Here is a 26,455-nt window from a genome sequence, read left to right on the forward strand (position 1 = left end):
CCCCTCAACAGTACTCAAAGCGGTGTATCCGTTTTGCAGGGGGATGACCGCAGGGGACCCCTGCATTACCTTCCTTGCACTGCTCTTCCTGCTGGCCTTCCATTCCCTATCTGGCTGTGGACCCTTCACCTGCGGTACGACCAACTCGCTACACGTGCTATTCACCTCATTCTCAGCATCGTGGATGCTCCAGAGTGAATCCACCCTCAGCTCCAATTCCGCAACGCGGACCGTCAGGAGCTCGAGGCGGATACACTTCTCGCACACGTAGTCGTCAGGAACACCAGAAGTGTCCCTGAGTTCCCACATGGTACAGGAGGAGCATATCATGTGACCGAGCTCTCCTGCCATGACTTAACCCTTAGATACACTTAAATTGGCAACAACAATGCTAAAGCTTACTCACTGTTATAGAAGAGAAAAAAGAAAAACTACTCACCAATCACCAGCCAATCACTTACCCCCTTGGCTGTGATGTCACCTTTCTATTTCTTTCTACTTCTTTTTTGCTTTCTCCCTGTAGCTGCACAAGCCACGCCTCTCCATGCACCTCCCGACCTTTTATAGGCCTCAACAACGGACTCACGCTGCTCCCGGCTCAGCGACGCCTCTCCACGCACCTCCTGACCTTTTATAGGCCTCGCCAACGGACTCCCTAACAGCATTGTGGGAGCACCTTCACCACACGGACTGCAGCGGTTCAAGAAGGCGGCTCACCACCACCTTCTCAAGGGGCAATTGGGGATGGGCAATAAATGCCATCCTTGCCAACAACGTCCACATCCCAGGAACAAATATTTAAAAAACCTTTCAGATAGTCTGTTCCAGATCTTAACAGCCCTCTGTGTGAAATAATGTCTCCTCCATTCCCCTCTGGTTCTTTTGCCAATTATTTTAAATCTATGACCTCTGGTTACAGGCCCACTTGCCGGAGGGAACTGTTTCAAGCAGCTTGCTCTAGCGATACCCCTGGTAATCTGCCCTTCAAGCCCAGGCAGCCCAGTTTGATGCGTGCCTGAGAAATGTCGCTGTCTGTAAGGAAAATTCATCGTGCTCGTCGTGTTGTGAAAACAAAACAACCAACTGTCAGTCCAAAAAGCACACATGGCTGCCTGGAGGTTTGAAAGTCTTTATTAAAGGTACAATATTGTCATGCTGCAGATAATCCATCGATTGTCTGTACAATACATTGAATGGAGACCTCACATGCTAACAGGTCATACTCAATACACCATTAATGATTCCATTATACATTTCCACATGGCACACTTTGTTAGTCGTTTCAACAGAAGAAATAAATTGCAAACTCGTGTGCAAATGAAAACCATCGGGTACATACTGAACAAACTTCAGTCAGTGGAGTACAGGCAAGAACAACATGAATTAAAATAGCTCCTGAACATTGGTGTGTGTAAAACTTCAGTTGTTTTGAGGCTGGTGGATGCAAACGAAATGTTGTCTGCAATCTCTGGCATGTATGCCGCGCAATCACTAGGCCCCACCATGGGAGAGATGCTGGATCCTGGGTGCGAAGGGCTGGTGCTGCCAGATGCACATCAAGGACTCAAAATGCCTCTTTTAAAGCGATCGTGCTTTTACGGAACATACCCTGATTACTTGTATATTGTAGTGAATTTGATTTACATTAAAACGCTGCCAGAAATGTGGTGTTCAGAGGCAGCAACTGGAGTGAAGACACAGCTGACAGGAGCTGTCCAGGTGTGTAGTGCATGCGGTCAAACGCTACAGTAATACACTGAGTAAATAGCATTCTTCCATTATGAGTTTACATATAGTTCCAACTTTTATTGTTGTGATAAGCTCGTGTATAAAGTCACATGATTAAATATTGCAGCCGTTTTAATTAAACTTTCGTAGCTCTGACATTCTTTTGGAACCTTTGAACACTTTCTGTGCCTGTGAAAACATGCTTAGTATCTAACTTTGAAATGATTGTGCACACTTGCTAGTATACTGCCTTGAAGCATCTGGTTACCTTTATCGGATTTTAAAAGCTTTGCTGAAACGGAGTAACATGTTTGAGCAGCGAGTGCGATTGAGCGTTTCCCAGCTGCAGGATTTACAGGTTTTTCCCACAGTCGGTGCAGTACACATCCCGGCTGTGGGTGACAAAACGCTTGTTGGTCAGGGAGCAGTAGCACTTCTTGCACTTGAAGCACTCAGTGTGCCATTGACGGTCTTCGTAGGTTACAACCTCGGCCCCTCCGAATCCTAGTCACAGGTAAACGTAGAATGTTAAAGCAGTATCGTACCTGGGTGGTTTACAGTGGAATGGTGAGCAATATATGTAAAATAGACCAGAACATGCTGGATATAAACCGCTCACTCATCAACTGATGGGGAGGTTGTAGGGCAGGAAGTGGTTACTGGCAGTGGCAGCGTGTCCTAATGGATCAAGCATTTGACTTCGGTTCTATTTCGACGTTTTCAGAGGATTACAGGTTCGAGTCCTGCTGCGGTCAATTAGCTCACGGCACGAAATTTTGAGTTGATGCCAGTTCATTGGATATATTCAAGAGCGTTAGATATGGCCCTTACGGCTAAGGAGATCAAGGGGTATGGAGAGAAAGCAGGAAAGGGGTACTGAGGGAATGATCAGCCATGATCTTATTGAATGGTGGTGCAGGCTCGAAGGGCCGAATGGCCTACTCCTGCACCTATTTTCTATGTTTACTGAGATCTCGGGGGTTGTAGGGCAGGAGGAAGTTACAGAGATGGGGAGGGGTGTAGGGCTGGAGGAGGTTACAGAGCTAGGGAAGGGTGTAGGGGCTGGAGGTGGTTACAGAGATCTCGGGGGTTGTAGCTTTGGAGGAGGTTACAGAGATCACGGGGGTTGTAAGGCTGGAGGAGGTTACAGAGATCACGGGGCTTGTGGGGCTGGAGGAAGTCTCAGATATGGAGGGGGGTATGAGCACACGGATGAGAATTTTTAAATCGTGGCATTGCTTAACTGGGAGCCAATGTAGGTCAGCGAGCACGAGGGGTGAGCGGGACTCGGTGCAAGTTAGGACACGGGCAGCGAGCACGGGGTGATGGGTGAGTGGGTCTCGGTGTGAGTTAGGACACGGGCAGCGAGCACGGGGTGATGGGTGAACAGAACTTGGTGCAAGTTAGGACATGGGGCAGCAGAGATTTGGATGAGCTCAAGTTCATGGAAGGTGAAAGATGGGAGGCCAGCCAGGAGCGCGATGGAATAGTCAAGTCTAGAGGTAAGAAAGGTGTGGATGAGGATTTCAGAGGTGACTGCTAAGAGAAGCCATTACTGGAGATGCTCCAACAATCAGGTAGGCAAGAGTTAGGTGAAGACAGTCACACTGAGCTGGACATTGGGGGAGAGTGGTTGGAGGAGGGTGATGTGGTTAACCGTGCCAAAGACTGCAGAGAGGTTGAGGAGTGATAATCTACCATGACCGCAGTCACAGGATGTCATTTGTGACTTTGGTTCGAACTCAGTGCTGCGGTAGAGTTAGAAACCTGATCATACATGGAGTTACCTCCCAAATTAATCACTTGCAGAATGCGCATATAACTGGCAAATGAATTTCAACACCGATATATGAGCTATTGCATTTTGGTAGGAAGAAAAGGGAGGTCACATATGACTTGGGAAATACCAATCTAAGTGGGGCAGAAGAGCAAAGGGATATCGGAGCACAAATACACAATTCACTGAAAAAGGCGACAGGTTAACAAGGCAACAACAGAAGCAAACCAAGCACTAGGGTTTATTTCTAGAGGGATAGAATTGAAAAATAAAGAAGTTTATGGGTGTTTTTGTAACTGGAAGGCTATTTCCAGTGGGGTTCCACAGGGCTCAGCACTAGGTCCCTTGCTTTTTGTGGTATATGTCAATGATTTAGACTTGAATGTAGGGGATATGATTAAGAAATTTGCACATGATGCAAAATTTGATTATACTAAACCTGTATCGAACCTTGGTTAGACCACACTTGGGGCACTGCGTACAGTTCTGGTCACCATATTATAAACAGGATATAGAGGCACTGGAGAGGGTACAGAGAAGATTTACAAGGATGATACCAGAAATGCGAGGGTATACATATCAGGACAGGATGAACAGGCTGGGTCTCATTTCTCTTGAAAAAGGAAGCCTGAGGGGTGACCTAATAGAGGTCTTTAAAATTATGAAAGGTTTTGATAGAGTGGATACAGAGAGAATGTTTCCACTTGTGGGGAAGAGCATAACTAGAGGCCATCAGTATAATGTCACCAAGAAATCAAATGGGGTAAAGAAGCTTTTTCTGAATTCCATATGAGTGGTGAGAATGTGTGTGGAAGTCACTACCACAGGGAGAGGTTGAAGTGAATAGTATTTAAGATGCATTTAAGGGGCAGTTAGATGAACATATGAGAGAGAAGGGAATAGAAGGTTATGCTGATAGATTTAGATGAGGAAAGACGGGAGGAGACTCGAGTGGAGCATAAACGCCGGCATGGACTGGTTGGGCCGAGTGGCCTGTTTCTGTGCTGTATATCCTGTGTAATCCGATGTAAATTGTTGCCCATCTTTCTGCAATAACATGCTTAAGGGCTTTTCTGAGGAAAGGGTGGTTGGAAGTGGAGTGTTATTTGTGCAAGGACAAAAGGGTAGATGGCGGTTTTTTGAGAAGGGGGGGGAACGGAGTGGGCGGTTTTGAAAGGGAGGGGGACAGTACCTGAAAATACAGATCCATTTGAAAATGTCAGTTAGCAGGTTATCATGGGGAGGGGGTGATGGAAAGTTGGGTGGTCAGCAGTTTAGTGGGAGTAGGGTCGAGGGAGCTGGAGGTGGGCTTCATGGGCAAGATGGGCTCGGAGTGGGCATGATGGAAATACGGAAAAAGGTAAGAACTTGAATTTCATGGCCCGTGAGCCAAGTATCATTCAAAGCCATGAGGTCAATGCAGTCATCCACTACAAGCTCATGGATGGCAAGGGCCTTGTTTGCAAACGGGGGGGAGGAGAGGCGGTGATTGTCGCTCAGTTGGTGGGTCCGAGGAGGCAGATGGGTGAGGTGGGGTTAGCCAGTGGGGTGTGCTGGGCGGGAAGGTTGGTGAGAGACGGTGGGGTAGCTGAGATTAATGCTCGTAAATGTACCATTGAACAAAACCATTTCTGTGTGTGTTAGATTTTTTTAGCCCCTGTGATTTAAAAAGTAAAATAGCCACAACTCACCAGTCACAGGCTTGTGACAGGCGCCACATTTCTTGGCAATGAAGTTGCTGTAACACTCGACACAGTAGACGGAGTTCTCGTGAGCAGTGAATCGCTGCCCAGCCAGCTGCTTCCGGCACGTCTTGCACACAAAGCACTCTGTGTGCCAAGGCTCATCACGATAGTTCACTCCTCCACTGGTGATGGCCTGAAACAGAGCAGCTTCACATTGGGAGATCATAGTAATGTGAACCAAAGGCTCCACGCTCTCTGCCAATCAATTGTAGCAAAATATCGGGCAGCAAAAGACCCACTGGTCGGTGCATCCAGTCTGTTATTGCCTTGGCCCACTCCCTATCTCTAACCTCCGACTGCCCTCCCAGATCTCTGCCATCCTCCAATTCTGGCCTCATTGCATTTCCATTTTAATCTCTCTTTGAAGATGCTCCTTAAAACCTACATCTTTCACCAAGCTTTTGGTCCTGTCCTGATCTCCTTATGTAGCTCAGTGTCAGATAAACGCTCCTGTGAAGCACCTTGGGGGTCATTGGGACGTTTTACGATGTTAAAGGCGATGTATACAAGTTGTTGATGCCTCGTGCGTCGCAATTCCAATATTCCTCACCACAGCCGGAGCTGTGGGAACTCCGTGTGTGAGGCTGGGAATCAGATACAAACCCAGGCCAATTAGGCTGGAAAATCTGGGGAATTTCTCTCCGACCCATCTAGACGATCGAAACTAGTCCAGGAGATCACTGGCCCTGAATTCCCTACACTACCGACCTTCTGTAAGGGCAATGTCCGTTCCGCCCAGAAACAGGTCCAGCTCTCGCTCAGTGAATCTACGAGGTGGCGGGTGGGGTGGGGGGGAGAGATAGGGCGGGCGTGTGGCTGCAGGCAGAGTGTGCAAATCTCATTCTTTTTGGAGAATGTTTTATTGTGATTTATAAATTGATCCTGTGGGAAACGGAGGTGTTTTATGCCAGAAAATCCACTGAGTGATTATAACGAAAGGAAATTAATCCAGAGATGCACGCTGTCAGATCTGAGCCGCGCTTTCATTCATGTTAATATTTGGCTCCTGGCTTTCCCTGTCATTTCCCCATCCCCAAGAGGTTTTCCTCACCGTTAAATGCAGACAGACCGAAATAATAAAATGTCTGAGACGTGGACCATATACAGCAACACCCCAAAGCGCTGGAGAAGTACCACTAACAATGTCTCCGCAAGATCCTGCAAATCCCCTGGGAGGACAGATGCACCAATGTCCGTGTTCTTGATCAGGCCAACATCCCCAGCATCGAAGCACTGACCACACTCGACCAGCTCCGTTGGGTGGGCCACATCGTCCGCATGCCTGACTCGAGACTCCCAAAGCAATCGCTCTACTCGGAACTCCTACATGGCAAGCGAGCCCCAGGTGGGCAGAGGAAACGTTTCAAGGACACCCTCAAAGCCTCCCTGATAAAATGCAACATCCCCACTGACACCTGGGAGTCCCTGGCCGAAGAGCATCCGGGAGGGCACTGCGCACCTCGAGTCTTGTCACCGAGAACATGCAGAAAACAAGTGCAGGCAGCGGAAAGAGCGTGCGGCAAACCAGACTCCCCACCCACCCTTTCCTTCAACCACTATCTGTCCCACCCTGTGACAGAGACTGTAATTCCCGTATTGGACTGTTCAGCCACCTGAGAACTCACTTTGAGAGTGGAAGCAAGTCTTCCTGGATTTCGAGAGAGTGCCTATGATGATGATGAAAATAAAGTAAAACACTTTTATTGCTGCCCACCAGGGGGAGACCGAACACCAGTTTTGCTGCGAGGAAATATTAATTCACTGGGCAGAGGATATTTGATTACGCTCCCGTGAAGCACTATGGGATGTTTTACTACGTTAAAGGTGCTGTATAAATACATGTTGTTCTTACAGCTGTAGCAAATAGATTTCAGGTCATAACTTTATTGGAGAGAAATAAGGGTGAGGGCTTAATGCATTAGTCCCCTCTCAACAATTGCAACATGATTAACTAACCCAGACTTTAACTTTGGTCTCTCTCTTTTTTTCTCTCTCTCTCTCACTGTCTCTCTCTCTCTCACTGTCTCTCTCTCTCACTGTCGCTCGCTCTCTCTCCTTCTTTCTGTCTCCTCCCTATTCTCTGAAGCGACCAGACACCACTATCCCAATCTTGACTGTGCCTTTGTAACTTGAATACCCTCTGTCTATTGGTGAGCACGTTTTGGCTGCCACTCCGAAGCCGAGCCTGTGACTTCTATCTCCTTTCTCGTGGCCCCTCTGGGTCCTTCTCTCCTGTCTCCCCTCCTCTCTCACTATGCATGCCACCTTTAAACTTGTGCTGCCTCCCCAGCTCCACCACAGATTATACAGATTCCCTCACTCCCTCCCGCCATATAAACTCTCCATAATCCCATAGTCACAAACACTCCCTCGCCCATGCCACCTCCTGTGGCCTCTACTACCACAGTCTTGCTCACAGACAGGGCCATAAGAACATAAGAAATAGGAGCAGGAGTCGGCTATTTGGCCCCTCGAGCCTGCTCTGCCATTTAATGAGATCATGGCTGATATGATGGACTCAGCTCCACTTCCCTGCCCGCTCCCCATAACCACTTACTCCCTTATCGCTCAAAAATCTGTCTATCTCTGCCTTAAGTATATTCAATGACTCAGCCTCCACAGCTCTTTGGGGTAGAGAATTCTACAGATTTACAACTTTGAGAGAAGAAATTACTCATCTTGGTTTTAAATGGGCGGCTCCTTATTCTGAGACGATGTCCCCTAGTTTTAGTCTCCCCCATCAGTGGAAATATCCTCTCTGCATCCACCTTGTTGCGTCACCTCATTATCTTATGTTTCAATAAGATCACCCCTCATTCTTGTGAACTCCAATGTGTATAGGCCCAACCTACCCAAACTTTCTTCATAAGTCAACCCCTTCATCTCTGGAATCAACCTAGTGAACCTTCTCTGAACAGCCTCCAATGCAAGTACATCCTTCCTTAAATACGGAGACCAAAACTGTATGCAGTACTCCAGGTGTGGCCTCACCAATACCCTGTACAGTTGTAGCAGGACTTCTCTGCTTTTATACTCTATCCCCCTTGTAATAAAGACCAACATTCCCTTTGCCCTCCCGATCACTCACTGTACCTGTATACACACTGTACCTGTATACTAACTGTTTGTGTTTCCTCAGTACTGCAACATTTTGCAATTTTCGCCATTTAAATAACTTGCTTTTCTCGTATTTCTGCTAAAGTGGATAACCTCACACTTTGCCACATTATACTCCATCTGCCAAATGTTTGCCTATTCATTTAGCCTGTCTATATCCCTTTGCAGATTTTTTTGTGTCCTCCTCACAATTTGCTTTCCCACCCATCTTTGTAATATCAGCAAACTTGCTACATTACACTCGGTCCCTTCATCCAAGTCATTAATATAGATTGTAAATAATTGAGGCCCCAGCACCGATCCCTGTGGCACCACACTGGTCACTATTTGCCAACTGGAAAAGGACCCATTTATCCTGATTTTCTGTTAGTTAGCTAATCCTCTATATTACCCCCAACCCCGTGAACTTTTTATCTTGTGCAGTAACCTTTTATGTGGCACCTTATCAAATGCCTTCTGGAAATCAAATACATCACATCCACTGGTTCCCCCTTATCCACCCTGCACCCTCAAAGAACTCCAGCAAATTTGTCAAACATGATTTCCCTTTCATAAAACCATGCTGACTCTGCTTGATTGAATTATGCTTTTCCAAATATCCTGCTACTGCTTCCTTAATAATGGACTCCAGCATTTTCACAATGACAGATGTTAGGCTAACTGGTCTATAGTTTCCTGCTTTTTGCTTCTTTCCCTTATTATTCCTTATCTCCATCCAAACTGATTCAACATCTTGATCTTCTGAGCCAATATCGTTTCTCACTACACTGATCTCATCCTTTATTAACAGAGCTACCCCATCTCCTTTTCCTTTCTGAATGTCCTTCCGAATTGTCAAATACCCCTGAATATTCAGTTCCCAGTCCTGGTCACCTTGCAACCATGTCTCTGTAATGGCCATCAGATCAAACCCATTTGTATCTATTTGTGCCGTCAACTCATCTATTTTGTTACAAATGCTGCGTGCATTCAGATAAAGAGCTTTTAACTTTGTTTTTTTGCCATATTTCCTGCTTTGACCCCACTTTCTGATGATTTTAACTCTTACTTTTATACATTCTGTCACGCTCTGGTTTTCATTTCCCCGTGCTACCCTGCTCTATTGCCTTCTCCTTATACTTTGACTTTTTTAAAATTTCTGCTCACCTGAGCCCTCCGCCCACTCGCCCCCCACTAATTAGCTTAAAGCCCTCTCTACAGCCCTAGTTGTTCAATTTGCCAGGACACTAGACCTCACATGGTTCAAGTGAAGCCCGTCCCAATGGAACAGCTCTCTCACCCCAATACTGGTGCCTGTGCCCATGAACCGAAATCCATTTCTCCCACACCAATCTTTGAACCTGATGTAAATTTGCTCGTGGCTCGGATAGTAATCCAGAGATTATTACCTTTGTGGTTCTGCTTTTTAATTTAGCCCCTAGCTGTTCATACTCCCTCAGCAGAACCTTTTTCTTGGTTCTATCTATGTTGTTGGTATCTACGTGGACCACGATAACTGGATCTTCCCCCTCCCACTCCAAGTTCCTCTCCAGCCCAGAGGAGATGTCCTTAACCCTGGCCCTCATCTCCGACCCCTTCCATGTGACACTCATCACCTCATCTCCCGAACCCCTTCCAGCCCCAGTTCCTTCGTCCATTCATTGGAAAATGGCTCGCTCTCAAGCTGCCAATGGTCTAGCCTTTGGCCTTCCATTCACCATGATATTTCTGCAGCTATCGATCTGCTCATACCCTCACCTCCAGCTTTCATGCCCTCACACTCTAAAACCTTCGCCCTCTCCTGCCTTGCCGTCGGACCATCTTTGCTCCCTCAAGTCCAGGATGCAGATTTGGCTCTTGGCTGTATCTGATGCACATCAATTGTCCGACTTTCCTCTGCCAAAACTGTTCACTACTCCAGGGACATCCTGGAGAGAGAACCCCTGGCTTCTCTTCTCCACTACAACCATCTCCTTAAACTCCTCTCCCCGCCTGCTCCACGCTCATTCCAACATCTAGTGCGAGGAGCTCATGGACTTCTTTGTCAGAAAGATGGAGACCCTCCATTTGTTGTTTCCTACCCAATGAGGCAGCCTATCCTGCCGCAGCTCAAATCGTCTAATCATCCTCGGTGACTCATGCTCGTCCTGCTCCTCCCTGTCCGCACCAGTTAACTGTGCTATCCTCCAGCGTCCAGCTCCGTGGGACTGTCCTCACCGGCTCCTACTCTTGCCTATCCAATCCCAGTCAGACCATAACCAGCAATGGTTCCTGCCTACCCCCACACCTCTGCCTGTCGAGTCCCCAAGGATCTAGCCCTCAGCAACATCATCCACAGACATGGGGTCAGCTTCCACATGTAGGCCGGTGACCCCCAGCTCCACCACATCTCTCAATCCCTCACCGTCTGTATTGTCATCATCATCATAGACTGTCCCTCGGAGCTGAGGAAGACTTGCTTCCACACTAAAAGTGAGTTCTCAGGTGACTGTACAGTCCAATGCAGGAATTACAGTCTCTGTACAGGGGGGCAGACGGTGGTTGGAGGAAAGGGTGGGTGGGTTGCCGGGTTTATGCTTGACTGGAGCTTGCTCCGGGCGAAGAGACTCGAGGCGCTTGGCGCCCTCACGAATGCTTCTCCTCCACTTTGGACGGACTTGGGCCAAGGATTCCCAGGTGCCGGTGGGGATGTTACATTTTTTCAAGGAGACTTTGAGAGTGTCCTTAAAGTGTTTCCTTTGCCCACCTGGGGCTCGCTTGCCATGTCAGAGCTCCGAGTAGAGCGCTTGTTTTGGGAGTCTTGTGTGAAGCATGCAGGCGATATGGCCCATCCAGCGGAGCTGATCGAGCATGGTCAATACTTCGATGTTGGGGATGTTGGCCTGAGCGAGAACACAGACGTTGGTGCGCCTATCCTGTCAATTAATTCGCAGGATCTTGCGGAGACAGTGTTGGTGGTATTTCTCCAGTGTTTTGAGGTGCCTGCAGTACATAGTCCATGTCTCTGAGCCATATAGGAGGGCGGGTATCACCACTGCTCTGTAGACCATGAGCTTGGTTTGAGGTCCTGGTCTTCAAACACTCTCTTCCTCAGGTGATTGAAGGCTGCACTCGCACACTGTGTTGGACGTCGTCGTTGATGTCTGCCCTTGTTGACAGTAGGCTCCTGAGGTATGGAAAATAGTCCATGTTATCCAAGGTCTCGTTGTGGATTTTGATACCTGAAGTGGCAGCACTGTGTGGCGGAGGCAGGTTGGTAGAGGATCTTTGTCTTACGGATGTTTAGTGTAAGGCCCATACTCTTGTACGCTTCGGTGAAGGTGTTGATGATGTCTTGGAGTTCGACCTCCGAGTGTGCACAGACGCAAGCGTCGTCTGCATATTGTAATTCAATGATGGAGGATGGGACGACCTTGGGTCTGGCCTGGAGGCAGCGGAGGTTGAACAGATTCCCGTTTGTTCTGTAATTTAGCTCCACTCCAGTGGGGAGCTTGCTGAGGGGAAGATGGAGCATTGCAGCAAGGAAAATCGAGAAGAGCCTTGGTGCAATGACACAGCCCTGCTTGACCCCGGTCTGAACGTGGAATGGGTCTGTGATGGATCCGTTGGTCAGGATCACGGTTTGCATGTCATCGTGGAGCAGGCGGCGGATGGTGACAAACCTTTGAGTACAGCCAAATCTGAGGAGGACACTTCATAATCCCTCACGGTTGACTCTGTTGAAGGCTTTTGTGAGGTCAACGAAGGCCATGTACAAGGGTTGGTGCTGTTCCCTGCATTTCTCTTGTATCTGCTGCACGAAGATCATGTCCATTGTGCCCCTTAGTGGGCGGAATTCGCATTGCGACTCTGGGAGGAGCTCTTCAGCCACAGGGAGAAGACGATTGAGGAGGATTCTTGCGATGACTTTCCCAGTGGTCGACAGCAGGGAGATTCCTCTGTAGTTACCGCAGTCGGACTTGTCACCTTTCTTGAAGATGGTCACGATTACGGCGTCTGAGATCTCCTGGCATGATATCCTCCTTCCAGATAAGAGAGCTGAGGTCATGGATCTGCGCCAGTAGTGCTTCTCCGCCATGTTTGAGTGCTTCGGCGGGGATTCCATCTGCTCCTGATGACTTGTTCTTCAGTTGTCGGATGGCTGGGCTGGGGCTGTGCTGAGATGGTGGCGGGTAGCATGCTGCGGGATGGAGTCAAGGACACTCACGTTGAAGGCAGAGTCTTGTTAAGGAGATCCTCGAAGTGCTCCTTCCAGTGGACATTGACTGCTTGATGAGCACCTCTCCTTCCTTGGCCAGTAGTGGGTTAGGGCCTTGGGTGCTTGGGCCGTAGGTGGTCTTGACTGCGCTGAAGAATCCTCGCACATCGTGGTTGTCGGCCAGCTGCTGGATCTCCTGCGCTTTCTCCACCCACCATCTATTCTTTAGGTCGCGGGTTTTCTGTTGGACCTCGGCCTTCAGATGTATGTAGAGCTGCTTTCTTGCCCTCGAATTGTGTTGCTGCTTCCAGTCCAAGAATGCCATGCACTTGCGGTATATTAGCTCCTGGATCTCCTGGTCACTCTCGTCGAACCAGTCTTGGTGTTTCCTGGTCGAGTGACCGAGCGTCTCTTTGCAGGTGCTGATTATGGAAACCTTGAGGGCAGACCAGGTGCTGTGGACACTCTGCGTCTCTGGGTCACTGGGAGTCATCAGGTTGGTGCGAGGCGCTGGCTGAATAGAACTTTCTTAGCAGGGTCTTTGAGTGCTCCGGCGTTGTTTTTCCTGCGGCATTGTTTCTGTTGTCGCCGCTGTTTTGAGGCTACATTGATGGAGATGACGGAATGGATTAGGCGGTGATCCGTCCAACAGTCATCGACTCCTGTCATGGCGCAGGTGATGTGCATGTCTTTGCAGTCCCTTGCTCGGACGATGACGTAGTCTAGCAGATGCCAGTGCTTGGAGTGAGGGTGTGGCCATGAGGCTTTATATTTGTCCTTCTGACAGAACAGGGTATTGATTATGATGAGGCCGTGTTCGAAGCATTTCCTCAGGAGGAAAATCCATTGGAGTTGGCTTTCCCTACCCCCTCTCGGCCGATCACACCTTCTCAGAGGTCAGTGTCCTTACCGACTGGTTCGCTAGTTCATTGGATATATTCAAGAGAGAGTTAGATATGGCCCTTACGGCTAAAGAGATCAAAGGGTATGGAAAGAAAGCAGGAAAGGGGTACTGAGGGAATGATCAGCCATGATCTTATTGAATGACGGTGCAGGCTCGAAGGGCCGATTGGCCTACTCCTGCATCTATTTTCTATGTTTCTATGTTTTCTATGACTCTGGCGTTGAAGTCCTCCAGTGTTTGGCGTACGCGCTGAAGACCGTAGCGCACTGGTTCCGGGCTAGGGTGAGCCGAAGGATCATGAGGCATCTGTTTATCCCGCAGGGGGAGTCTCTGAGACGGCCAACTAGTTTGTTTTTTACGGCGAAGCCCACCCCATGGAGGTGGTGTTCTGCTTCGGGTTTGCCTTTCCAGAAGAAGGTGTAACCACCACCTTGTTCCTTGTGCTGGCCTTCCCCTACCCTCCGAGTCTCGCTTAGGGTGGCAATGTCTATGTTGAAGCACCTGAGTTCCCGGGCCATGATAGCGGTGCGGCGTTCCGGTCTGTCGCTGTTGGGCTGTCCGTGAAGGTCCTGATGTTCCAGGTTCCGATCTTCATCTTAAAGTGTGGAAGATGCCTGTGCATGAGTTCTTTTAACATGGGGTGGCCGTTTCACAGCAGCTACCACACGGGCTTGACGGAGCAAGGTCTTGGTCCAGTGGTAAGACGACTGGAGACCAGACTCTGCTGTATGGGCCTAGTTCATACACACACACTCCTCCTGTCCTCCCTCCTTCCCGCAGGGCCTCAATCCATGGGTTTCATAGGACGCAAACTCACTGTCGGCCCGTGCTGCGCCGCTCCTGGGACACGACCCCACTGCTGGTCCACAACCCTGTTGCTCACCGTTTCCGACTTCCGGGCCTCGTCGACTGCGAGACCTCCCGCTGCTCTCCGGGCTCCCGCTATCCTCCGACCTCTGGGCTCCCGCTGCCCTCCAACCTCCCGCTGCTCTCCGATTTCTGGGCTCTCGCTGCACTCCGACCTCCCGCTGTCCTCCAACCTCTTCAGGGCCCTGACCCCTCGCACTGAGACACGCCAACCAATCGGCTACCTGGGATGCAGTGATATCCTATTTGCCTTCGTCGCACTCTCTGGCCGGGTCACGTCGAACTGTCTGTATTGTCAGACTGACCACCATCCAGTGCTGGACACGATGCAGTGTCCTGGGAGACTGAAGCCTTTGGGAACTGGTGTAAATCGGGTGATATTGGATCAGTAGCCCAGCATACATCCATCCCGATTTACCGGCCAAGATTACCCCCATTGTCTCTGGCCATTAACTCCACCCTCTCGTCACTGATTCTGTCCTGTTCCCTGACACTGCCCCGGGAATAGCTGGAACTCACTGGCCTCCAATTCCACCCCAAGCTCAGCCTCCAAATATTTCATAGAAATTTACAGCACAGAAGGAGGCCATTCAGCCCATCGTGTCCGTGTCAGCCAACCAAGAGCTACCCAGCCTAATCCCACTTTCCAGCTCTCGGTCCGTAGCCCTGTAGGTTACAGCACTTCAGGTGCACATCCAAGTACTTTTTAAATGTGGTGAGGGTTTCTGCCTCTACCACCCTTTCAGGCAGTGTGTTCCAGACCCCCACCCCACTCTGGGTGAAAAAGGTTCTCCTCAAATCCCCTCGAAACCTCCCCCCAATTACTTTAAATCTATATCCCCTCGTTGTTGACCCCTCTGCTCAGGGAAATAGGTCCTTCCTATCCAATCTATCCAGGCCCCTCATCATTTTATACACCTCAATGAGGTCTCCCCTCAGTCTCTTCTGTTCCAAAGCAAATAAACCCAGCCTATCCAATCTTTCCTCATAGCTAAAATTCTCCAGTCCAGGCAACATCCTCGTAAATCTCCTCTGTACCCTCTCTAGTGCAATCACATCTTTCCTGTAATGTGGTGACCAGAACTGCGCACAGTACTCCAGCTGCAACCTAATCAGTGTTTTATACAGTTCAAACATAACCTCCCTGCTCTTGTATTCTATGCCTCTGCTAATAAAGGCAAGTATTCCGTCTGCCTTCTTCACCACCTTATCCACCTGGCCTGCTCCCTGTTACTGTGAGCGCAGCGACCTGTGACTGGATGAATCTCTGCGCGGCCTGTGGATGGGAACAGGCTGCATGATCCCCACACACCACCCGCTAAGCACTTTGGCAGCTCTGGCCGTGCCCGAGCCTCGGACTCTCTCACCTTTCTGCAGTGGCCGCAGTGCTTGGCAAACTTCTTCTCATTACAGGAGACGCAGTAGATTTCGTCTCCCTTGGGGACGAAGCTTTCCGACCCGATTTCCTTCAGGCAGCGATGGCAGGTGAAGCAGCGCTCGTGCCAGTGGGAGCCGCCATATTCAAAACTCTTGGTCCCTGCAGGGAATAGCGGAATAATGTCACTGCTTGTGATACACATGGCGCAGTAATCAGGCAGGTCAGATATCACGTGGGCACGTGTCACATGATCAGGCGTCATGTGGTCAAACCTCTAGGTATGCATCCAACCAGAGTTAACCCAACTCGTGTACTGTCAAAAACATGCACACCCCAGCATTCTGATTGAGAACTCTGCGTGGTAAAGGAACCAGGCGCGAGGTGAGGAGAATGTTTTTACGCAGCGAGTTGTTGTGATCGGGAACGCGCTGCCTGAATGGGTGATGGGAGCAGATTCAATAGTAACTTTGAAAAAGGAATTGGATAAATACTTAAAGGAAAATATTGCAGGGCTATTGGGGAAGAGCAGGGGGAGTGGGTCTAACTGGATTGCTCTTTCACAGAGCCGGTACAAGCTCGATGGGCCGAATGGCGGCCTCCTGTGCTGTATGATTCTAGACACATTAGTCTGTGGTTCACATGCAGATTGACCTGTACCATTCCAGCATTTCCTGTTCTGTATTTGATGGCCTAACCCTAACCCTGTAGGTTTGAAATACCACCAGGTTGTAGCAAACTAACCCGACAAAGAGCAACTCAAACTGTGTCATTACCACTGAAGGAGTGGCTTCTGCAAACTCCCCCCACCGCTTTTCACAATCACTATCGACTGGTCAAAGCCCAAACCCCGAGGGTGAGAACTGGAGCCAGCGCTGTGTGCCTGGTCCATCACCCAGCCCAATCTACATTGAGGACACTAATCACAGCACTGAGCGGCTGGGAGGGACTGTCACAGTGTCTTATCACTAACTCCAGTGTAACACTGAGCATCGCATCTGACCAGTAATCACACTCCTCAGCTTGAGGGGGGTTCAAACCCGACCCTTGACCTGCCGACCCTTGACTTGTCGATGCCTGACCACAGCCTCAAGATACCCCCTCCCTGCCACTCGTACCCCCCACCCCAGCCAGTGCAACCAGGGTCCCAGTCCCCACCGCGTGAAATACAGTATGGGCTGGGCCATCAACCGGGTCAGTCGCTCACTGACGGAGATAACCGGGTCAGTCGTTCACCAACAAAAAATTAAGAACTTAAGAAATAGGAGCAGGAGTAGGCCACCTGGCCCCTCGAGCTTGCTCCGCTATTTAATAAGATCATGGCTGATCTGATCATGGACTCGGCTCCACTTCCCTGCCTGCTCCCCAATACCTTCACTCCCTTATCGCCCAAAAGTCTTCTCCACCTTAACTATATTCAATTCAATGACCCAGCCTCCACAGCTCTCTGGGGCAGAGAATTCCAGATTTACAACCCTCTGAGAGAAGAAATTCCTCCTCATCTTAATTTTAAATGGGCGGCACCTTATTCTGAAACTATGTCCCCTAGTTTTAGTTTCCCCTATGAGTGGAAACATCCTCTCTGCATCCACCTTGTCGAGCTCCCTCATTATCTTATATGTTTTGATAAGATCACCTCTCATTCTTCTGAACTCCAATGTATATAGGCCCAACCTACTCAACCTATCATCATAAGTCAACCCCCTCATCTTCGGAATCAACCTAGTGAACCTTCTCTGAACAGCCTCCAATGCAAGTATATCCTTTCTTAAATATGGAGACCAAAACTGTATGCAGTACTCCAGGTGTGGCCTCACCAATACCCTGTACAGTTGTAGCAGGACTTCTCTGCTTTTATACTCTATCCCCCTTGCAATAAAGGCCAACATTCCATTTGCCTTCCTGATCACTTGCTTTACCTGAATACTAACTTTTTGTGTTTCATGCACAAGGGCCCCAGATTCCTCTGTACTGCAGTATTTTGTAATATCTCTCCATTTAAATAATTTGCTTTTTTATTTTTTCTGCCAAAGAGGATAACCTCATACTTTCCCACATTATACTCCATCTGCCAAATTTTTGCCCACTCACTGAGCCTGTCTATATCCCTTTGCAGATTCTTTGTGTCCTCCTCACAATTTGCTTTCCCACCCATCAGCAAACTTGGCTACATTACACTCGGTCCCTTCATCCAAGTCATTAATATAGATTGTAAATAGTTGAGGACCCAGCACCGATCCCTGCGGCACCCCACTAGTTACTGATTGCCAACCGGAAAATGACCCATTTATCCTGACTCTCTGTTTTCTGTTAGTTAGCTAATCCTCTATCCGTGCTAATATATTACCCCCAACCCCATGAACTTTTATCTTGTGCAGTAACCTTTTATATGGCACCTTATCTAATGTATTCTGGAAATACAAATACACCACATCCACTGGTTCCCCCTTATCCACCCTGCTCATTATATCCTCAAAGAATTCCAGCAAATTTGTCAAACATGATTTCCCTTTCATAAAACCATGCTGACTCTGCTTGATTGAATTATGCTTTTCCAAATCTCCTGCTATTGCTTCCTTAATAATGGACTCCAGCATTTTCCCAACGACAGATGTTAGGCTAACTGGTCTATAGTTTCCTGCTTTCTGTCTGCCTCCTTTTTTAAATAGGGCATTACCTTTGCGGTTTTCCAATGCTCTGGGACCTCCCCAGAAGTTTTTAAGTTTCCCAATCCTCTGACCTCCCATTAGTCTTGGCCACATTGTATGCCAATGTTTTCAATTTGATACCATCCCTTATTTCTTTAGTTAGCCACGGATGGTTATCCCTTCTCTTACAGTCTTTCCTTCTCATTGGAATAAAATTTTGTTGAGAATTATGAAATATCTCCTTAAATGTCTGTGACTGCCCATCAACCGGCCCATACTTTAATCTATTTTCCCAGTCCACTTTAGCCAACTCTGCCCTCATATCTTTGTAGTCTCCTTTATTTAAGCTTAGGACACTGGTTTGAGATCCAACTTTCTCACCCTCCATCTGGATTTGAAATTTAACCATGTTATAGTCATTCATTCCTAGAGGATCCTTTACTAGGAGATCATTTATTAATCCTGTCTCATTACACAGTACCAGATCTAAGATAGCCTGCTCCCTGTTTGGTTCCGTAACGTACTGTGAACTCTTCCTCAAGACTACCCTGACCAATTTGCTTTGTCCAATCAATAAAATCACCCATGATTATTGCCGTTCCTTTATTACAAGCCTCCATTATTTCTTCATTTATTCTCTGTCCAACGTGTAGCTACTGTTAGGGGGCCTATAGACTACGCCCACCAGTGACTTTTTCCCTTTATTATTCCTTATCTCCACCCAAACTGATTCAACATCTTGATCCTCTGAGCCAATATCATTTCTCACTAATGCAGTGATCTCATCCTTTATTAATAGAGCTACCCCAACTCCTTTTCCTTTCTGTCTGTCCTTCCGAATTGTCAAATATCCCTGAATATTTAGTTCCCAGTCCTGGTCACCTTGCAACCATGTCTCTATAATGACCATCAGATCAAACCCATTTGTGTCGTCAACTCATCTATTTTGTTACGAATACTGCGTGCATTCAGATAAAGAGCTTTTAAATTTTTTTTTTTACCATTTTTCCCTACTCTGACCCCACTTTCTGATTCACTTTTACATTTATACATTCTGTCCCTTCCTGTCACACTCTGGTTTTCATTTCCCCGTGCTACCCTGCTCTATTGCCTTCTCCTTATTCTTTAACTTTTTACATTTTTGCTCACTTGCCCCCCACCCCCGGCTAATTATTTTAAAGCTCTCTCTACAGGCTAGTCGCTAATCAGCACAGAGATAACCAGGCTAGTCGTTGGGAGTTGGGTGAGTTTGGCAATGGGTGGGTGGGTGACGATGCCTGTGTCTGCGCACATACAGAGGCTGCACTCCAAGACATAGTCGACGTATTTACTGAGGTGTACGAAAGCATAGGCCTTACACTTAACATTCGTAAGACAAAGGTCCTCCACCAGCCTGTCCTCACCACACAGCTCTGCCCCCCAGTCATCAAGATCCACGGCGCTGCCCTGGACACTGTGGACCACTTCCCATATCTCAGGAGCTTCCTATCCCCAAGAGCAGGCAATGACGACGAGATCCAACATCGCCTCCAGTGCTTCAGTGCAGCCTTCGGCCATCTGAGGAAAAGTCTGTTTGAAGACCAGGCCCTCAAATCTACCACCAAGCTCATGATCTACAGGGCTGTAGTAATGCCTGCCCTCCTGTATGGCTCAGAGACATGGACCATGTACAGTAGACATCTCAAGTTGCTGGAGAAATATCACCAACGATGTCTTTGCAAGATCCTACAAATCCCCTGGGAGGACAGGCGCACCAACATTAGCGTCCGCGACCAGGCCAACATCCCCAGCATTGAAGCACTGACTACACTTGATCAGCTCTGCTGGGCAGGCCACATAGTTCACATGCCAGACACAAGACTGCCAAAGCAAGTGCTCTACTCGGAACTCCTTCACGGCAAACGAGCCAAAGGTGGGCAGAGGAAACGTTACAATGACACCCTCAAAGCCTCCCTGATAAAGTGCAACATCCCCACTGACACCTGGGAGTCCCTGGCCAAAGACCGCCCTATGTGGAGGAAGTGCATCCGGGAGGGCGCTGAACACCTAGAGTCCCAACGCCGAGAGCGTGCAGAGTTCAAGGGCAGGCAGCGGAAAGAACGTGCGGCAAACCTGTCCCACCCACCCCTTCCCCCAACGACTATCTGTCCCACCTGTGACGGAGACTGTGGTTCCCGTATTGGACTGTTCAGCCACCAAAGGACTTACTTCAGGAGTGGAAGCAAGTCTTCCTCGATTCCGAAGGACTGCCTATGATGAGGGTGGGTGTGTTGGGCAAGTGGTGGGTGGTTGAGGCGGTAGTTGGGTGAAATGGGCGAACAATGACTGAGTGAGGCGGGCGGTAGGTGAGTTAGCAGTGGGTGAGTGGGTGAGGCGGTAGGTGAGTTAGCAGTGGGTGAGTGAGTGAGTGAGGCGGGCGGTAGGTGAGTTAGCAGTGGGTGAGTGAATGAGGCGAGCGGTAGGTGAGTTAGGAGTGGGTGAGTGAGTGAGTGAGGCGGGCGGTAGGTGAGTTAGCAGTGGGTGAGTGGGTGAGGCGGCGGTAGGTGAGTTAGCAGTGGGTGAGTGAGTGAGGCGGGCGGTAGGTGAGTTAGCAGTGGGTGAGTGAGTGGGGCGGTAGGTGAGTTAGCAGTGGGTGAGTGAGTGAGGCGGGCGGTAGGTGAGTTAGGAGTGGGTGAGTGAGTGAGGCGGCGGTAGGTGAGTTAGGAGTGGGTGAGTGAGTGAGGCGGTGGTAGGTGAGTTAGCAGTGGGTGAGTGAGTGAGGCGGGCGGTAGGTGAGTTAGCAGTGGGTGAGTGAATGAGGCGGGCAGTAGGTGAGTTAGCAGTGGGTGAGTGGGTGAGGCGGGCGGTAGGTGAGTTAGCAGTGGGTGAGTGAATGAGGCGGGCAGTAGGTGAGTTAGCAGTGGGTGAGTGAATGAGGCGGGCAGTAGGTGAGTTAGCAGTGAGTGAGTGAGTGAGGCGGGCGGTAGGTCAGTTAGCAGTGGGTGAGTGAGTGAGGCGGGCGGTAGGTGAGTTAGCAGTGAGTGAGTGAGTGAGGCGGGCGGTAGGTCAGTTAGCAGTGGGTGAGTGAATGAGGCGAGCAGTAGGTGAGTTAGCAGTGGGTGAGTGAATGAGGCGGGCGGTAGGTGAGTTAGCAGTGGGTGAGTGGGTGAGTGGGTGAGTGAGTGGGGCGGTAGGTGAGTTAGCAGTGGGTGAGTGAGTGAGGCGGGCGGTAGGTGAGTTAGCAGTGGGTGAGTGAGTGAGGCGGGCGGTAGGTGAGTTAGCAGTGGGTGAGTGAGTGAGGCGGGCGGTAGGTGAGTTAGCAGTGGGTGAGTGGGTGAGTGAGTGAGGCGGGCGGTAGGTGAGTTAGCAGTGGGTGAGTGGGTGAGTGAGTGAGGCGGGCGGTAGGTGAGTTAGCAGTGGGTGAGTGAGTGAGGCGGGCGGTAGGTGAGTTAGCAGTGGGTGAGTGAATGAGGCGGGCAGTAGGTGAGTTAGCAGTGGGTGAGTGGGTGAGGCGGGCGGTAGGTGAGTTAGCAGTGGGTGAGTGAGTGAGGCGGGCGGTAGGTGAGTTAGCAGTGGGTGAGTGGGTGAGGCGGGCGGTAGGTGAGTTAGCAGTGGGTGAGTGGGTGAGTGAATGAGGCGAGCGGTAGGTGAGTTAGCAGTGGGTGAGTGAATGAGGCGAGCGGTAGGTGAGTTAGCAGTGGGTGAGTGAATGAGGCGGGCGGTAGGTGAGTTAGCAGTGGGTGAGTGAGTGAGGCGGGCGGTAGGTGAGTTAGCAGTGGGTGAGTGAATGAGGCGGGCAGTAGGTGAGTTAGCAGTGGGTGAGTGGGTGAGGCGGGCGGTAGGTGAGTTAGCAGTGGGTGAGTGGGTGAGGCGGGCGGTAGGTGAGTTAGCAGTGGGTGAGTGAGTGAGGCGGGCGGTAGGTGAGTTAGCAGTGGGTGAGTGGGTGAGTGGGTGAGGCGGGCGGTAGGTGAGTTAGCAGTGGGTGAGTGAATGAGGCGGGCAGTAGGTGAGTTAGCAGTGGGTGAGTTGGGCGGGCGGTAGGTGAGTTAGCAGTGAGTGGGTGGGTGAGGCGGGCGGTAGGTGAGTTAGCAGTGAGTGGGTGGGTGAGTGGGTGAGGCGGGCGGTAGGTGAGTTAGCAGTGGGTGAGTTGGGCGGGCGGTAGGTGAGTTAGCAGTGGGTGAGTGGGTGAGGCGGGCAGTAGGTGAGTTAGCAGTGGGTGAGTGGGTGAGGCGGGCGGTAGGTGAGTTAGCAGTGGGTGAGTGGGTGAGGCGGGCGGTAGGTGAGTTAGCAGTGGGTGAGTGGGTGAGGCGGGCGGTAGGTGAGTTAGCAGTGGGTGAGTGAATGAGGCGGGCAGTAGGTGAGTTAGCAGTGGGTGAGTTGGGCGGTAGGTGAGTTAGCAGTGGGTGAGTGGGTGAGTTGGGCGGACGGTGGGTAAGTTAGCAGTGGGTGGGTGAGTTGGGCGGACGGTCAGTGTGTTAGCCGTGGGGGTGATGGCGACTGACCTGGTTTGATGGCTCTCTTGCAGCTCTGACAAGTTGAGTTGTCGGTCCGAGGCAAGCACTTGTTGCAGACGATCCTCTCGTTCTTGATGCTGAAGGAGTCGTTGGCCAACGAGCGGCTGCAGTGGTAGCAGTGGAAGCAGTTCTCGTGCCAGTAACGGCCGTTATGGTGCAGCTCCTGAACCGAGAGAGGGACAAACATCCACTGGTGAGACTAACCATTGCCAAATCTCCACAATCCAATGGATTCCACCACAGCTGATTAACAGAAGTAGGTGCTTTAGTCATGATCTTCCAATGCTCTCCCAACTCAGGAATTATGAACATACGATGATATGAACAATGACGGACAGGTAAAGACCCTGTGGTCCATCCAGCCTGTTCCCCACAATTTCAATACCTTGTGTATCACAACATATACACTCCACCCCACCCCAAACCATGTGATCTCCTGGGAAAGGTCAATTTGGGAAAAATAAATCTGGGAAATTCCTCTCTGACCCATCGAGGCGATCGATGGTCCAGGAGATCACTCTGGTCTTTAAATTCCCTGCACTACCTACCTTCTGTAAGAGGTGATCTGCGCCGCAGCCAGAAACAAATCCAGCTTTTGCTTGAAGGAACTCAGCAAGTCTGCATTCACCACATGAGAGGGTAGCTTGTTCCAGAGGTGTACTATTCTCTGGGAAAAGAACCACCTCCTGACATCTGACCTAGATCTAGCCCTATACAACATAAATTTGTGCTTCCTATTTCATTGAAATAAACGGTCAGCTGGAGCACTGTCTATTTCCTTCCTTATCTTATAATCCTCAATCATACCCACCCACCCCCCACCCCACTCCAAGTCTACGCTGCTCTAAGGTAAAGATTCCGAACACTTTTAGCCAATCTCGATAACTAAGACGCTTTAGACTTGGAATTAGTCTCGTGGCCCTCTCCTGCACCCTTTCCAGAGCCTCAATATCACCCACCCTGTGAGGAGACCAAAACTGGACCCAGTATTCCAAGTGCGGCCTGACTAAGGTCTTGTACAAGGACAAAACAGTATGCCTCGTCTTATACTCAATTGTCCTACAGATACACCCAACACCCTATTTGCTCTAGCTATCGCTGCACGGCATTGCTCATGTACATTTAAGGATGTATGCACTAGAATGCCCAAATCTCTTTCTGTCTTCACCATCTTTAATGCCTTTCCCTGGAGGGTGTATGAATGTTGAGCATTTTCCCTGCCCACATGCACAACACTACACTTAGCTAAGTTATACGTCATTTTCTAGTCTTGACCCCAGTCTCACAACACATTACGATCTGCCTGAATCAGCCTCTTCTACAGTTCGAGCACTGCACAGATCTTGGTATCATCTGCAAATTGTGCTGCCAACCCCTGACACTCCGTTTGTATCAAACCCATTCCCAGCTGACCCCCACCGTCTCGGGATAACTCGGGATGGGCAATAAATGCCGGCCTTGCCAGCGAGCCCACATCTCCAAAATTAATTTAAAATACCTGGAGAAGTAAATATTTTTGCAATATAATCGTTTCATTTAGTTGCCGTCATGTCTTGTTCCTGATTTGTCCAGCAGATGGAAATGGAGACTCAAGTCGCAGAATGTGCGTTTGTGAAGATCAGAGTTTAGGATATATTTCTAACTGCTTTCTATTTTAATGAACAGATCTGTTTTACCGGTACAGTGGGAGCTGAATGTAAGAGTTAAAATCTGTACAGCAGACCATTTAATTGCTGTATCTGATCCCTGTGTCTTGGCAAACCGATCTTTTATTTAATATTTTTAGTGATAAATGACACAAATCACAGCTAGGGGTTGGACTCCCAGCACAAAAGGGCAAGTTCAAGGTGCATTGTTTATCTTTATTCACTCTGGGCTGTGGGCGTCGCTGGCAAGGCCGGCTTTGATTGCCCCTCCCTCATTGCCCTGGGAAAGTGGGGGAGAGCTGCTGGGAGCGGGTTTGATACAAACTGTGGGGCTCACCGGGACACGTCACAGGGCAGTGAAGAGTCAACCACGATGTGGGACTGGAGTCACCTATAGGCCCAGACCGGGTAAGGGTGACAGGTTTCCTTCCCCAAAGGGACATCAGTGAACCCGTTGGGTTTTACGACAATCCGACAGCTTCATGGTCACTGACTGGGACCAGATTTTTATTTCCAGAATTAAAAAAAACTGGTTAGTAATCTGAGGGATGGGAAAGATCGAGGAAATAGTAAAAATAAACTGCGTGATGTCAGGGTTTTGTCAAGTAAATCAGGAGAACCTGTTCCCTGGGGCAGGAGGGTCGGTAACCAGAGGGACACAGATTGACGATAATCGCTGATGGAACCAGAGGGGGAGAGGAGGAGAATGTTTTTATGCAGCGAGTTGTTGTGATCAGGAACGTGCTGCCTGAATGGGCGGTGGGAGCAGATTCAATAATAACTTTCAAACGGGGAATTGGATAAATACTTGAAGGGGAAAAACTTGTCGGGCTGTGGGGAAAGAGCGGGGAGTGGGACTGATTGGATTGCTCTGTCACGGAGCCAGCACAGGCTCGATGGGTCGAATGGCAGTAAGATTCCCAGTCTCACCAGCGTCCCGCTGCCCGTGGACTGACCAATCATGTCGCCAGATCTGGTGATGTCACCTACCTTGGAATCGCAGCCAATTGGCTTCTTGCATTCGGCGCACGAATTGGCGATGAACTTCTCATAGCATTTGATGCAGCAGGGCTGCGCATCCTTCTGGATATACTTCTTCCCCTGCAGTGACTCACCGCAATGGTGGCAGTTTAAAAGCTCCGTCATCGTGCGCTCCGGGAACCTGTAATAGGCCTCTGCCCCAAACACACACAAGCAAACGTCAGCCCCAGAGAGCATAAGTCAAAAGGCACATCATAGTGCAGCACGTGATCACGGGCATTGAGCACTATCCCCTCACTGGATACAGACCCCCCCCCCCTCACTGGATACAGACCCCCCCCCCCTCACTGGATACAGACCCCCCCCCCTCACTGGATATAGATCCCCCCCCCCGCCTCACTGGATACAGACCCCCTCCCTCACTGGATACAGACCCCCCCTCACTGGATACAGACCCCCCTCCCCTCACTGGATACAGATCCCCCCCCCCCCGCCTCACTGGATACAGACCCCCCCCCACTGGATACAGACCCCCCCCTCACTGGACACAGACCCCCCCCCCTCACTGGACACAGACCCCCCCCCTCACTGAACACAGAGCCCCCCCCCTCACTGGACACAGAGCCCCCCCCTCACTGGACACAGACCCCCCCCCTCACTGGATACAGACCCCCCCCCTCACTGGATACAGATCCCCCCCCCCCGCCTCACTGGATACAGACCCCCTCCCTCACTGGATACAGACCCCCCCCTCACTGGATACAGACCCCCCTCCCCTCACTGGATACAGATCCCCCCCCCCCCGCCTCACTGGATACAGACCCCCCCCCACTGGATACAGACCCCCCCCTCACTGGACACAGACCCCCCCCCCCCTCACTGGACACAGACCCCCCCCCTCACTGAACACAGAGCCCCCCCCCTCACTGGACACAGAGCCCCCCCCTCACTGGACACAGAGCCCCCCCCTTACTGGACACAGAGCCCCCCCCCTCAC

General features: G+C 50.0%; 1 protein-coding gene across 3 annotated transcripts in view; it reads right to left on the reverse strand.

Moving 5' to 3' along the window:
• Nucleotides 1-1,115: 1,115 nt before the first annotated feature.
• The window catches only part of fhl1a (four and a half LIM domains 1a), a 73,362-nt gene continuing 48,022 nt past the window's right edge, over nt 1,116-26,455 (reverse strand). For all 3 annotated transcript variants that reach the window (XM_070882920.1, XM_070882918.1, XM_070882919.1), the window contains 5 exons: nt 25,468-25,652; nt 22,820-22,994; nt 15,683-15,852; nt 5,197-5,383; nt 1,116-2,232 (listed from right to left, as the gene is read on the reverse strand). In XM_070882920.1, coding sequence (XP_070739021.1) covers nt 2,081-2,232; nt 5,197-5,383; nt 15,683-15,852; nt 22,820-22,994; nt 25,468-25,623 — 840 coding nt within the window. In that variant the 5' untranslated portion in view covers nt 25,624-25,652 and the 3' untranslated portion in view covers nt 1,116-2,080. The remainder of the gene's footprint in view (nt 2,233-5,196; nt 5,384-15,682; nt 15,853-22,819; nt 22,995-25,467; nt 25,653-26,455) is intronic.

The sequence above is a fragment of the Pristiophorus japonicus genome, chromosome 6 (assembly GCF_044704955.1).
Source record: "Pristiophorus japonicus isolate sPriJap1 chromosome 6, sPriJap1.hap1, whole genome shotgun sequence".
Lineage (NCBI taxonomy): Eukaryota > Metazoa > Chordata > Chondrichthyes > Pristiophoridae > Pristiophorus > Pristiophorus japonicus.